Source organism: Rousettus aegyptiacus, unplaced genomic scaffold (assembly GCF_014176215.1).
Source record: "Rousettus aegyptiacus isolate mRouAeg1 unplaced genomic scaffold, mRouAeg1.p scaffold_m13_p_13, whole genome shotgun sequence".
Lineage (NCBI taxonomy): Eukaryota > Metazoa > Chordata > Mammalia > Chiroptera > Pteropodidae > Rousettus > Rousettus aegyptiacus.
In genome coordinates, this window is record NW_023416288.1 from 19,445,490 (window position 1) to 19,460,835 (window position 15,346).

General features: G+C 38.8%; 1 protein-coding gene and 1 pseudogene across 6 annotated transcripts in view; one reads left to right on the top strand and one right to left on the bottom strand.

The window, feature by feature from the left end:
* DYNC1I1 (dynein cytoplasmic 1 intermediate chain 1) overlaps positions 1 to 15,346 on the top strand; it is a 343,203-nt gene that overhangs the window by 80,535 nt on the left and 247,322 nt on the right. For all 6 annotated transcript variants that reach the window (XM_016131454.2, XM_016131458.2, XM_016131455.2 and 3 more), the window contains one exon: positions 11,869 to 11,985. In XM_016131454.2, the coding sequence (XP_015986940.2) occupies positions 11,869 to 11,985 (117 nt within the window). The remainder of the gene's footprint in view (positions 1 to 11,868; positions 11,986 to 15,346) is intronic.
* LOC118611156 lies at positions 6,139 to 6,257 on the bottom strand (annotated as a pseudogene).

The window sequence follows — 15,346 nt, forward strand, 5'->3', positions numbered from 1 at the left end:
TAATGTGTCTTGATTTTATTCCCTTTAGTATGTTACTTTAAATTTGTTCTTATTTGTGAGTCACAAGAACCTCAGGGCAGCTTGAATTTGCCTGCGTTCTCCATCAGGATAGAATGCCCACTTTAGGCAGGCCTTCCAGCCAGGGCTGTCTGGATTTAACTTTGCTGTACAGAAAATCTGGCCCCTTTACAAGGACAGCAGGACAAGGCCTCAGAGTGAAAGCTAAAGCTGGTCATGTGTGAAGTTTTGCTTGCTTTCAGTTCTTTTAAAGATCAGCCCCACACATTACCTGAGAGTAATTTGTTTTTATACATGTCCATTTATCATCTTAGCAACTCTAGAGAAAACAGCTTTAAGTGCAATAGATGGCTCTGTTCTAAAGCATTGATATTTTTACATCTCTTAAAGAGAGAGCCAAACTATCAGCATGATGATTTATCTTCAAGGTATTTTGGATGATAGATTCTAGATTGCTGAATTTGTAAGTTGAAGTCAACGATAGAGGCTGTCAATTATAAATTGAATAGATTTTGCTAAATAATCCTTTCAGAGTCAGAAAACAGATTTAAAATGTAAGCCAGGCAGGAAGACATTATATCAATGGGTACACACAATGGTAGTGATTAGACAAAGATAGTTCAATGGTTGAGGGAGGCAGTGCTAGGATTATGTGTTTGTTGCATATTTGTTCTGATGGATGAAAACATTTAATCTTCCTCATTTTCCACCTGGCATTGGAACAAAGATCTGTTACATAGTAAGGAAGAACTTTTCTTTGGGTGTGAAGATAGAATATTACCTTAGCAGGTCTCCACTCATCATAATCTCAAGGGGGATCAGTGGTCATTTAAAAGCTTAGAAAAATTCCAATAGTGAAATTGTGGGAGATTTCACATTACTATCTAATGGTTATTTAGCAGTTCAGAGACATTTACTGTGCATTCACTGCTAGGCACTAGGAGTATAGAGGTAAATTAGACATGGCCCTTTCCTTAGAGGAACTTTCAGTGCAACAGGAAGAGAGAGTCACATAAACAGAACATAGCCATGAGTAAATGGAGCATGTGATATATGTTCCAGTAAACCATGCATAGGGTGCCCTAGGACCACCATGAAGGGGTGCTTGGCCCAGGCTCGATGCCCTCCCTAGGAAGCCTTTGTGGAGCAGATATGATTGAGTTGAAAGGGAGAGATGAATGGACATCATCAGATAATGAGTAGGGAAAAGAGCATTTCTGGAATTTGCAAAGGTACAAAGGAAGGAAATAGTTTGGTACATGCTAGTAAAATGTGAAATAGGGAGTGCAGGGATCTATGAGTGGAGAGATGGGTAATGAGAGCATCTTGTGTGCCTTGATAAGGAGTTGGGACCCATTTTGCAATTAAAAAGGAGCCATCGATGTGTTTTAGGCAGGGACGTGGACTCATCAGATTTGAGTAGCAGAAAGATCACCCTGACATAGTGGGAGGATGTGGAGGATCACTAGGGAGCCAAGTTAGTACGAGGACAGGAAGATCAGAAGAACATTGCGATTGTCAGATGAGCAGTCTGAAGACTGGCATTGGGTCTTGTGAATGGACACGGAACGCAAGGGCAGACTTGGAAATAGTAGTGGTGAAAGTGGGAGTTCTGCTGAAAATTGGCAGTGGGGATGTGGTGAGTTGAGGATTTCAGGGCCGAGCAAGGAAAAGATGGGGCCATGAGGTGGCAGCATTGCTCAACACTATTGGGCGGTACTTGTATAGGACTATAGGAGAGGGGGTGTCACTCATAGCGGGAGACCTTCCAGAGACAGCAGTATGGAGCTGCCACCCACAAAGGGAGGAGAGAATCAGAGAGGGAGGCCATGTGTCTAGGGGACGCCATTCAGCAGCAAGGTGGGGAGTCTCTGGATCTGAGAGTTCTGAAGGGCAGCAGTAGTTAAAGCTTTTATAGTCACAGGGTTTGTCCTATCTATGTCTAGCAGATATTGGGTGCAATTTTGCAGAATATGCAAAGCAGGCGAGCTCTAAATGACTAAAAAATGCTTATTTAAGCTATGTTTAAAGCAATTGGATGTGTAGGAATTTTGTGTTTGGTGCCAGTGGGGACTCCAAGCTAGTGATTCTAGTCTGATGTGAAGAAGTAAATAGCATAGAGGCCAATACATAGGGGCCATCGTTAACTCATTTATATAATAGCAAGTGTTTGTCAATGCCTACTATGTGGTCAGTGTGAGGCTGAGGAACCACTGTGCACATTCCAAAGGAAGTTTACGTAACGGTCTGTGGAGAAGTTGCTCCTCATGAAATGGTCCCTGAGCATTCCCATTTAGATAGGGAAGCTTCTTTCTCTTTGCTCTGAAGTGCTTTCAAACCTCTAGGAGGACAGATTCATGTTATATAAAGTGCAGTGGTGGTAGTGTGCTTTGATACATCGTTCCCATCTATTTTGACCCAAGACTAGGTGCTTCTGCAGGATCCTTTGTGTGAGGTTTCATTTCTTTCTTCACCCTAGTTTTCTATTCCATTCGTTTCTTCTGTTTTCCGGTTCCTTTTCTGACCTAATTCTATGGACCCAATGCCGAAATACTGCCCTCTAGTTGTCCAAACTGTCCCATCTTTAGTTTTATACTCTTTCAATGATGCCACTTGACATGCTCATTTCCTAAGGACTCTCCATGTCATCTGAGTGTTTCTAAGGGAAGATACTCTAAGAGATGAATGACTGATTCCCTTAATCGAGGAACAATTCCTTTTCCAAAGAGAAGTATGTTGTGTCTCTTAGTTGGTGGAATGCACGGTAGGGGTCAGAAATAACTCAGTGTTATTCAGAACTTTTTGGTGAACATGACGATGGCTTTTGAGTCCTTTAAATTTTAAGAGCTCTCATGTCTCCTCTGTTAACTAGATGAGACGGCCGATACCCTATGGATTGATTTTTCTCTCTAGCATAATGGGCCTCTGTGCTGAGTGCTTGAGAGTCTCTCCTGTTTAATGTGCTGCAATTGCCAATGCTCGAGTTACAGCTCAAGCAGCATAATTTGGGTGGCTCAGAATTGTGAAGTACTGAAAGTAGGACTAGAGACAATATGCAGACACAACAGTCTTAAATATAGCTCAAAAAACCCAGCAAGAGTGATACTCAAGGCTTAATTTAGAAATATTGCCTGATTTCCTAGTCAGGAATGAACCCAATATGAATAAAATTGAAAGGAGCCTAGAAAAATCAACATATATGTTTAACTGTATGTCTATACTGAAATTTTTTTTTCTATCAGAACAATAGTTCTCTATCGATATAAATAGACCCTTCATATGCAGATGAAACTCTTGTAGTGTTTTGGACTACCCAGTATTGGCTTTGGCGATGTGGCAGGGAATTTCATTGGCCAAACCTTTGCTCCTGGTGTGAGCCATCTCATGCAGTTTATATTTCCTGCCACCAGTTGGTGATGGAGAGTGGTTGCAAGATTCTGCTGGAAGAGTGGTGGGATCCACCATAAAGCCTTTCAAGAAGAGCTTTATTTTTAAACATTTTATTTTATTATTAGTTTCAAGTATACAGTTCATAGGTTAGACATTTATATAGTTTGTAAAATGATCCCCTTAATTACTCTTTTTCTCCTCTGGCTTTCCGTCTAGCCATCATGTTAATGCTAACTACATTCCCTACGCTGTCCTCCCCCTCCCCATGACCATCTATTAACTACTAATTTGTACTTCTTTAACCAAGAAGAGCTTTCTTTTGACTAAAATGAGTAAAATACTGAATAAATAAACACTGAAAGGAAAGCATTGTTTGGTAAAAATATTCAAGAATAAGGAGATCTGGCATTTTCAATTCTGATTTGTCTCCTTAATCATTGTGAATTTAGATAAGTGTTCAGTTTCCCTATTTATGGGTAAAATACTGGTATTGGATAATATCACTGAAGTCTTTACCTTGAAGCAAAGTGTAATTGTAATTGTTAAAACAGCAAAATTAAAAGAATGAAAGAATAAAAAGTCTTCATATAACAGAGAGATCGATATTTTATTAAGAACCATCTTAGTTCCCTCAGAGGCAAAGGCCCATTAATTTGTGTGTGTTTATGTTTGCGTGTGTGGAGGCGGGAAGGAGAATGGGGAGTGAGAGAAGGCGTCTCAGTTTCTCTTCTTTACCTACTATCTGGCTTAGGCAATCTTTCACACATGGTTTTATGGAACCTTTGCTTCATGGCCTCACTCTTTCCCTAATTCCAGTTTTCCTTATGCTGTATCCAGAAGTCAGATCTTTCTGATGTTTCTAAATGATTATAGTTTCTTGACTCTAATCTGAATTTTCTATGCTCAGTGATTTTGCTACTGTGTCTTTTCTGCAAAAAAGAAAGAGCTCTAACCACCTCTGTTTAGATTATTTATATAACACTTACCGAAATTTTGTTAATTAATATCTCATTAGACTTCGGAGTCTACTCCACCTTATCAAAATTTCGGTTTGAGGATCCCTAGGGATTCCAAGTCATGTTCAGGAATGTGTAAGGTCAAAAATATTTTTATGATCATGCTGAACTGTTACTTGTCTTTTTCACTGTATTGACATTTTCGGTGATGGCGTAAAAGTAATGGTGGGTAAAACTGCTGATACTTGAGCATGAAATGAGATCGTGGCATCAAACTGGGCGTAGTAGTAGCATTAGACTTCGCTATGACACACTCATAGTTTAAATAAACAAACGAATGAATAAACAAAAGCTGTTCTACTTAAAAATGTCCTCCATGAAACAGAAAAAAAAATTAGTTGTAATAAATCTCCACCATTGAACACACATCTTTACTCTGACAAATAGGAACACACAAGATAATTCTGCTGCCTACTGATATTCAGTGGCTGTCTAGAGGAAAGCATCTGTGCATTAGTTTGAGTTGAGTTGTAAGCTGAACTGGCTGCCTATTTTCATGAAACTATTTACTTGAAATAATAGTCCAAAGACAAACTATGATTATTCAGATTTGGGCATTTGGCAGAAATTGTCTCAAAAATCAATGGCATGAGCTTGTTACTTCAAGAACACAATTGACAGTATTTGTTGCTAATCATAAAATTCGAGCTTTCAAGCAAAAATTAGAATTTTGGGAAACTAATATATGCCACCATGAGCTTGAAAACTTTACCATATCTAAAGACTTTCCTGAAGACTTTGGTTGTGATATTACCAAATTTGATTTTTGAATATCATACCATGAAATTGTCAACATTTGAGAAGTCTGCATAATTAACTAAATAACTTTCTAAATAAGCAGTGGACGATGTTTTAAAATCATACATGGATAAAAGATTCATTTAAAGTTTAAGATAGACCAATGGATTTTGGGTTGGGGAGTTGTATGAAAAAAATGAGGAATTCAGAAGTACAACTTGGTAGTTACAAAATAGTCATGGGGATATAAATTACAGCATAGAGAATATAGTCGATAATATTGTAATAACTATGTATGGTGCCAGGTGGGTAGTAGAGACTATTGTGAGGATTACTTTGTAAATTACATAAATGTCTAACTCCTATGTTGTACACCTAAAACGAATAGAAAATAATATTGAATAGCAATTATAATTTGAAAGAGTTAGACCAATGGATTTTAATGTAAAAGGGTACAAATAGTTCATTGATTGATGTGGTTTCATGTTCACATTCCAACTGAACTCTAGGAAACTGCTATTTGTTGACTTTTGGTGTAATAGCAAAACAACAACAACAAAAACCCCATAAACGTCAAGAGGCAATACTTATTTACATGGGACTAGATTTTTTCACAACTAAAATAGCATCTTACAAGAGATTATATGCAGAAGCAGCTACAAGAATACAGTCATTTCTATTAAGCCAGTTATTAAAGAGATATGTGAAAATGTAAAAGAATTACACTCTTCTTACTATTGTTTTTTGGTCTTGGAAAGAGTGGCTGTTTTTTCATAAAAATTTTGTTAACACATTTATTATTTTAAAATTAATGATGAAATAAATATTTAAAGGTTTATCAATTATGTATTTTATTTTATTTTTTTTAGGCGAGGCAACCCTTAGTTGACCTCACAGATTGCAAGGACATTGTCAGTTTACAATCTCTATCTATCTATCTATCTATCTATCTATTTATTTATTTATTTATTTATTATGCCTACAGTGCCTGGTCTTCCTAGGTCGTCTCCCATCCAAGTACTAACCAGGCCCAACCCTGCTTAGCTTCTGAGATCAGTCGGGATTGGGCTTGTTCAAGGTGGCATGGCCGTGGACCTCAGTTTTGTATTTTAATGTGGCTATTGTTATTAGATACAGCCCACATAAGCAAAATCTCTTTGAGTTCTCTGATAATTTTTAAGAGTATCAAGGGATGCCAGACTAAAATATTTGAGAACAGCTCATCTATGGTATAAGTGCGAACCTGGGCACTTTCCTACTTTTATTAAAAATTCTGTTTTAACAGTGTAATGATGGTTGACAAAATTTAGCAAGTAATCCTTCCATACTTTTCACCAGCCATCCTCCCTCCTGAGACTTCTATAACCTTCTTTTTATTGATAGTATGATATAGCTGTACAAATGGATGAATGGTTGTGGTCCCATTCATCCTTTGGCCTCCCATCCCACTGCAAGGAGGCAGCTGTCTTTTATGAGAAGCAGGCAGGTGAAACAAGATTGTGAAAGATCAAATTTCTTATGTGCTTCATTGCAGATGAAAAGTTCAATAGCTGATGGTACAAGAGCAATTGTTTTCATGCAGGAAAAAAGAACTTGTTTGTGGGTATTTTTTTTTTTTTTCTAATGTGTCTGGCAATAGCTGGGCAATGATTTAAACTTCCCAGGATTCTTACTTTAAGCTTTAATATAATTTGCATTATGCCAGCATTAGAAGTGGAATCTCAAAGTGCTGCCAATGTAGACAACTGAAAGGAAGTAGAGATCTATATTGTTCAGAAGCTAAGCCTGGGGAGGCTCTGGTACTCTGCAGCTGTGTAAACAGAACTAAAAACTCTTTGCTTCTCCTCTGTTAGTTAAGCAATTGGTTCCAAGCAAGACCAAGCCATCCCATGATGATATGTGCAGAAACAAAAATGAAGGTAAAAGATCTCATTTTTTAGGTTCAAGAAAAGCTATAAATTTTCCTTTCTTAAGGGATGTGTGTGGACATGACATGTAAAGGAGAAGCAAAGTTACTGGGAAGGCAAGGGGAGGTGTGAAAATTACTTTCGTTTCTTTCCTTCTCAGTGGCCATATTTTTCTGTTTCATGTCCCCATTCTTTCTTCTATTGAAATTTAAGCCCATGAGCCATTTTTGTGATGGAACACCAAGAGTGACCCTCCCTATAACTAACTTCTTAACTAGAGAATAAGCCATTTCTCCAGGTGCCTCTCCATCCTCTGGGGGAAGTGATAAGAGGGGAAGATGCCTACCTGAGACATCTTGATATGTAATTCCTGTGTTCAACAGAGAAAATGAGCAGAATTTTACAACTTAAATTAAATTTTAATATTAAATTAAATGACTACATTTAATTAAAAAATACATTTTTTGAATCATACCTCCTTAACTACATGCCTTCCATTTTTATAACCCATTTACTTTGAGAAGCTCCTTCTATTCTCTCTGAAGTGCCTTAGAATAATCTCTAGGAGCACAGACTGGGCTTTCTCGCTCCGATTGTATTGCTATTAAATCAGTAACATGCTATACCTTTAGTGTATTTCTCTAATATTTTTTAAATGATTGCAGTGAATTTTGAGTGATGACTTTGGTTATTGAATTAGTGTGGAATGAATGGAGCAAGGGTTAGCATTATAAAAAAAAAATGACAATAGAAAAAACAAGCTCTCTGCTATGCGGAGAGCTGAGGAGGTATGTAAAGATCCATTGACTGATCATGGAATGGATGGAGCTGGGTAAGACCAAGGTGTCATTGTTCCTAAGCCAGGGTAGAGTTAAGCGGCAGAAGGCTGGTGGGTGGGAGAGTAAGTTGATGATTGGACAAGGAGGAGACTTACACCCAGAAGTAGGTTCGATTTATCTGTTTGACCCCTTACCATTTGTAAATGAAAGAGATCAGTTTTTTATGTGTTGGAAGCAAGTGAGCAGTAACTAGCAGCAGGTAGCTCTGATTCTTATTTTCTTAAACTTTTGAGAACATCAGAATTGCCTTTGCAAATGACCTGCATTAGCCACAGGAAGCTCTATAATTCATGTTCCATATGCTTTGCTCCTCGATTTTGCTTTGTTTGACATGCAGGGAAATTTTGTGGGTCAGACGGGCAAACCCTGGTCCCACCCCTCACTCTACCCTCCCTCCCCCTTGAAAACCTGTGGAGTTCAGTGCTGACACTGCATTTAATGCCATTATTTAAGCCAAATCACTGTGTGTAAAGGCCCATTCATTTACTCGAGTGTGCACTTTCCAAACCCTTTATGAGATGTTCTCTTGAGATTTCTTGTTCTCCTAGGGGCTGATGCAAAGTGTCCCTTTTGAAGTAGATCCAAACATCAATAAGAGCAAGGTCTAACACTGTGACCGTACTACCTTTAAAAAATGAAGTGTGTTATTTGAAACATCACCACCTAATATAATTGCTTAAAAGTTTCCTGGGTGTTTTTGTTGTTTATTTTCAAAATATTGGCTCTACAGCTGGTAACACCAACTTACATGACCAACATTTTCATACATATTTATTGTTTGTAAAAAGACCTGCCCATTGCAGAAGTGTACTAAGAATACACCTTACTTCCCAAGGTGAACAAAGTTCTTCACAAGGAAATCACAACAAATACAGGATGTTCTCACTACGTGGTTTGTTCCTTAATGAACAGAACATATAGCTGAAGTCTTGCTATTTGACAGACTGGGAAAGGCAGTTAAAGTTGGAGAATGTGGAGGAGTGGGAAACTTAGGGTTTTCTGAGAAGTTTCCACTGGCTGCTTTCAGTATAGAATGAGACAACTATTGTTTAACACTGATTTTTATGATTGTGCATTTCATTTTTGATGACAGAAAAATGTCAAAAAGTAAGTCAGACTGGTTCTCATTGCAGAAGAATATATAACTTCTCAGTTGGCTTCTGGAATTAGGTTTCAATCTCCTCTCGCCAGGATTTTTGCTCATTGGTGTTGGCCAACAGTATTTTATTGACAGACCTGTCTTTTATCAGTTCTATCTATGGCTTCTCTTGAAAAAAAAGAAAAATCAGAAGATCTAACCGCTTGGGTCCATATTCTTCCATGTCAACTATCAGTTGCAGCTGGATAGAACTGCCTCCTTCAGGCCTCGGGTTTCTTCTGTGGCCTCAGTTACTGCTTTGCTTCCTCATGTAATCTGCCTGGCACACGTTGGACTTTGAATCTGTAACTCAGATTTAAAAAGTCCTTTGTATGTGAATGACTCCGAACTCCATTCCACAGCCCCAGTCCCAAGTTAGTTTCTCATCCCCCCGGTGTACTGCACCTGTGCATTCTTTCTGCCCAAAAGTCCCCTTGACACACAAAGGGTTTTTTTCATCATTTCCTTCTTTGCCTTCCCTTCCCAATTTCCCTGCCATCCTCTTTGCTCTCTCAAAGTTGAATTGTTACTAAAGCTTTCTCTTTGGCTTCCACATCTAATAGCTACCGAGAGTGGCTTCTTCCTTCTTGACCGTACTCTCTCCAGTCCACGTTCCCTACATTCTGTCTTTCTGTTCACCTATCATCTCCCTGCAGGTACAGTGAGTCTAGGTAGGTGGCACCAGCCTCCCAGCAGCTTGTCTTACTTCTAGTTTCTGCTTCCACCTGTTTCGCAGGAAGGGACAGGGACGAGAAAAGGCTTAAGCAAATTCCATTTTCATTTTGTCACTTTCTCTTTCAAAAAGCTGCTATGATTTTCCATAACTCATTATACCAAATGAAACTCATGTGTCCCCCCCCCCCACCCCCTGCTCCCCCCTGCCCCCCAGCAAGGCTTTACCAGTTGCCTGCACATATCCATTCTCACCAACTCAAGTTGATATTTCTTGACTTGGGTTTATCTGTCATCTCTTGTACTCAGCCTGCTGGTTCCCTTTACCACAGGTTTTCATACATTCGTACCTTCCTTTCCTTTGCTAGTTCCTGACCTCATTTGATATTCGATTCAAATTCTACCTCTTTCTCAAAGCTCACCCTGGCATACTCTGCCAGACTGTGATTATTCTTGTGCTCTGCATTAACTCTGAACTTGTACGTTGGGATGAACAGTATAATAGTTCAAAGCATGGATATGTTTGAATTTACATTCCACCATGTATTGACTATACAGTCTTAGGTCTTGCTGAGGCTTCTTTAGCTGAATTATGAAAAAGGCATTAATAACAACACAGCTCTCTTTGAATTATTGTGATTAATAAATGTGAAGTGCCTGGCACTCAGTAATCAGTGAGCCCATATCTCAGAGAACATCTCCAGCCACAGCACTTGCCCACAAAGTTGAGTTAGGCGCTCCTTGAAGAAGGGAATCTGGTTTTGCTCATCTTTGTACTCTGATGCCTTATAGAGTGCCTAGCACAGATTAAATACGCAACAAATCTTTGTTGAAAAATGAAGACGGTGTGATCATGAATGGCAGATGGATTATTGCGATTATTACTGTTGTTATTTCACAAATGTTCGCCAGTACACCATGAGCAGAAATGTGTATAGTAAGAACACAGGACACTTCTCAACTGTGTGTTTTCAGCACAAAGTGTGTCTTGAGGTGACTGCAGGTTCTTCGTTATCTTCTAAAGACAATGACAGGGAGTTTGAGGATTTTTTATTATTTTGGATTGTTTGGTTCTTTATTGTCTTCTATTGCTCTGTCATCTTCTTAGGGATACATTATATATTCATTATAATTGCATATGAATAATATGCAAATGAATAGTTATGACATTTATGGTTAGTTTTTTTTCTTTAACTTTATTTTAGGAATTTAGGTCAGAGGGGTATCTTCATTTATGTGTTTCCATTTTCTTAGTTTCCAGTTAGAGGAGCACAAAAAGAGACAAATATAATCATTGCTAAATGGCGCGAGTCTTGTCCACACTCATTTTATTGAGAATATTTTTGAGTCCATCACCACCAGCGTCACCATCATCATTAATGTTAAAATTAAATCTCACTCAGATAAATTTTCCCAAGGACTTGCCATGGTGTTTATCTCCTATTTTATGTATTCACAAACATCTTTTGCTTTGAAAAGGGAAAGTGCCAGAGTAAGTAATATTATATTCAGTATGCAAATGTAAGTTTTATAGAAATAGGGTTGTACTGGAGATGAAATTAATTGTGACAGTTCAGGAAGAGTTTTGCAGAAAAAGAAGATTAACATGTTAGGCCTTCGGTGGCTGTCTTCCCTCATGCATATCATATTAGGCAAAATGAAATCTTCGAGTGCCCAAGCTCAGTGGAATAATGTTTATTGAGTCCATAGAAATTTGCACAGAGCACATCTCTAAAGTTTTATGAAACTTATTTTCTTCTCTCGGTGTGGGGCTGAATTGGTCCATTATCGTCCAAATTGGAAGTCAGGATGATCGTTCTTTTTTGATTCTCTTATTCACTTATTTGTTTGTTCGTTAATAAACTTTTACAGAAAATGTGTTGCTTATTCTGAAGTTGCTATTATTCTTTAGAACAGAATAGACTATAACCTTGTATTTCTTCAAATATTAATACATACATAAAAGGGGAAGATTTTATATAGAGTGAGACCAGATCTAACTTAACTCATTTCTTTGATTATTTGACATAGACTAAATAATACAATCTGTTATTGCCCCAAAGCTAAATTTCCTTTTGAATTATTTTTGGCAATGATAAATCAGAAAAGTTATTTCTATATATTCACATTTTTTTTTCTTTTCCTCCAAGGAAACCAACATGTCTGACAAAAGTGACTTAAAAGCTGAGCTAGAGCGCAAGAAACAGCGCTTAGCACAGATAAGAGAAGAGAAGAAACGGAAGGAAGAGGAGAGGAAAAAGAAAGAGGTAAATACTGGGTGTGAGGACATGGAGGGAGGAGAGAAAAATCGCTTGATTCTTAGGGGCTGGGCAAGCGGATAAAGAAGACCCTCTAAAAGAATCCTTTTATAATGCCTGAATAAAGATAGGGGATATCTATGGACCTAGAATAATGAGGTCATTGCCATCTGCTATGTACTGATCAGACACCATGCACGTGGTAGGGAGAATTTGGTCCAGAGATCCCCAAACCCCACGTTTACCCCAGACTTGAACAGAACCTTATAAGAGGTCTGTGATATCTCTATTGTTAGAAATTCCTTAACCTTTCTGAGTTTCAGTTTCCTATCCTTAATATGGGAATAGTAATATTTTTGTGGGGTTGTAGGATTTAAAAGAGTTAATCTTATAAATCACATACCAATACCAAAATATAGTTAATACTTAATAAGTGTTAGTCTTAAGTTTTTTTAAAAAAAAACTACTGGTAAGAACATTTTAGGAGAAAAATAAAGAATGATGTCAAGAGATTTCCATGGTTTACTAAGTGGTATATATTTTTCAGGGTAATTAAGAATCGGAAGTCTGCTCGAGGGAAAGCTGCATTTCCCTCCCTGGGTGAAGGGGTGGATAGTATAGTAGACTCTGCCCCATAGACATAGAATTATGAGATATTAAAGCTGAAAGAGATTTTAGAGACCTTCTGTTGAGGCCCCTGTTTAAGCCAAAAAGGCAGCAGACAACCCAGAGGTGAGATGTAGCTTTTCTGCTTGCTAGACCTGGAATCCGGACTCTCAGTTTAATGCTTTGCTGTCATATCACGTTTCCTTCTCCAATCTATCTCAGTCCAACAAATAATCTATCTCTGATTTGTTGCGGCAGAATAGAAATAGTCCACATCTTGTACAAAAACCAGATGCCAACGATATTTTGGAATAGTTTTCCAAAAAGGAAACTTCGTATTCTTGTGTATAGAAACCGGAGCTGCTTCCCTCTACTCAGTTTTTCTTTAGGAAAAGAGAACATATTTTGATGCCTCACAATCTGAATAAGTGTTGTTTCATACTGTAAGGCTGGGAGACCAAGGAAGCAGACTTATAACAATTATTTTCTGACAAAGTGAAACACAATTACCATTGCATTTTAGTTTTCTGGCACCATGTATCTCTCCATTCCATTACTCTGTGATTGATGCCGTAGTTTATTTGTCCTTAACAGAGAGCATCATGTTTTCCCTGTGGAAATCCTTGCTGTTGCATATTCAGTCTCTGAGTGAAGTGGAGGTGAGAACTGACAAGGAATGGCTATTTATTTCTATGCAAAGCCAAAAAAAGAATTAAGTTATTATGCTTCCTTTCCTTCAAATGTCAACACTTACTGTAGTTTTAAAGCACCTGTTATCCTTCACTAATAACTGGTTTCCTTTTAAACTGACATTCTAATATCCAACTTAAATTTCACAGAATTACCACAAAATGCAATGTGATATGAGAACTCTGGTTCCAAATTAGTCTGTCTGCTTCATCTTTGTCGTTTTTCACATTTGGGGGAAATTACAGGCAAACAAGACTGATTGAAAGAGGCCACCCCTTTTGTTTCTACACCAAGCAGCCTGATGGAGATTTGGCTTGTTACACAGCAGTCAGAGCCTGGCAGATTCGGGGCGGCAGGTGGTGGGCGTGTGAAACACCTGGACTGTCAGTGTTCCTGAGCCTCTACCTAGTACTGGAACCAGAGTCCCGTTGTCTTAGCCTCCTCCTTTCTGTGCTGTCCCGACTCTGCTCTATGGACTCCCGTGGTAACACAGAATCATAGTCTCCTATCTCAGAATTTTTAATTTGAAATATCCAAATGAAGCCAGATTTGAGGATCCACAGGACTGTATCATCTTTAAAGTCTACTTGGCTTTAAATCCTGTCCCTCGGCAACCAATCCTCCCCGCCTCTTCCCCACACACACACCCCTCAAAAGATCAGTTCAGTCTAAGCACCTTTTGTAGACTGTGAAGACTTGGTTTGTCTAAGCAGCCAGGGCTGTAAGACAGAAGGCAGTAAACTCAGTGGTTATCACAGAGGCTTTTGAGTTGGCCATGGCTGGGAAACCTGGCTCTGCCCTTCACAGAATGGCCTTGAGGGGTCTGGAGCCTCTACGAACCTGTTTCCCTTCTGTAAAATGGAGAAAAGAGTGGTGCCTTCCTCACAAGTTCGGAGAGGATCCAGGAGATACTGTAGAACAGTGAAAGGCACAGATAAACTGGTTAGTAAGAAACAGCCATTACTCTGCTCCTGGGATCAGCTATCAGAGTAGGAGAATCCAGTCCTATAGACTGGCTGCCTCCTTTTATCGCCGTCTCTGCTGGTGAGTCCATTTTCCAAAAATGCCCTGTTAATGCAAGGATCTTATGATTTAGGGCCCCTAGTTTTCTGGGATTATAGCGTTTTGTAGCTGAAAGGAACCTGAAATTAATCTATTCTGATTTCTCTTTTTCAAATGCTCTAAAGCCCCAGAGGCCAAAGCCTTGTGAGCAGCCCACCTTTATCTCCAGTCTCAGGAAGGGACCCTTCTGGCCAGTTGTCCCAAGCAGAAGCCTGGGGTCATTCTTTCACCACCCCCCTTCCTCAATTGACAGTGAGCATCAGGTCCCAAACAGACACAACACTCTCCCCCACTTACTTTCTCCCTAAAATCTGCATGCCAGCCAGACTCAGCCACTTACATATCACCTGTGGGCCCTGTTCCCTCTTGACAGGGCGTTTGTGAATTTTCTCCTTCCTCTACTTCCATTGAGTCAGTATCTAGCATAGATCCTGCCACTATAATAGGCCTTCAGTCAAGGATTATAGAATGAATGAATGAATGAACGAGTGCATACATAACTAGTTAGGGCAGATCCAAAGTGCTGGTCACCAACGTCCTTCCCAGACATCTGGAATTCCTTTGTACAAATTTCCTTGGAAGCTTCCAATCCTGAATCTTAGGGATGTCCCAGTCAACTGACCCCTGTCATTGACTCCTAAGTTTAAGGTTTTCTAGTTTTTATGTTGTTTATGGAGAGTTAGACATAGCTTCAGTCTTATAGGTTTAATATTTAACTATTTTGGCTTATATTGTAAATAAAACAAATCTAGGAAAACAGAGAAACAAAATGCTATTTTAATGCTAGTCTGAGTAGCTAGTTTTGTCATGACTGAAAACTAGTGCGAATTGGGACCACCCAGGGTGATTGTCTCCACGGAACCCAGAAAACTGTGTACATGTATAAAATTACCACTCTCTGCTCCTTTGGATGTCAACTGCTTACTTGGTTGTGGTATTATGGATGAAATATGATTTTAAAATAAATATAGTGGCCACCATTTAAGACACAGAACCAATTTCATAAAAAATT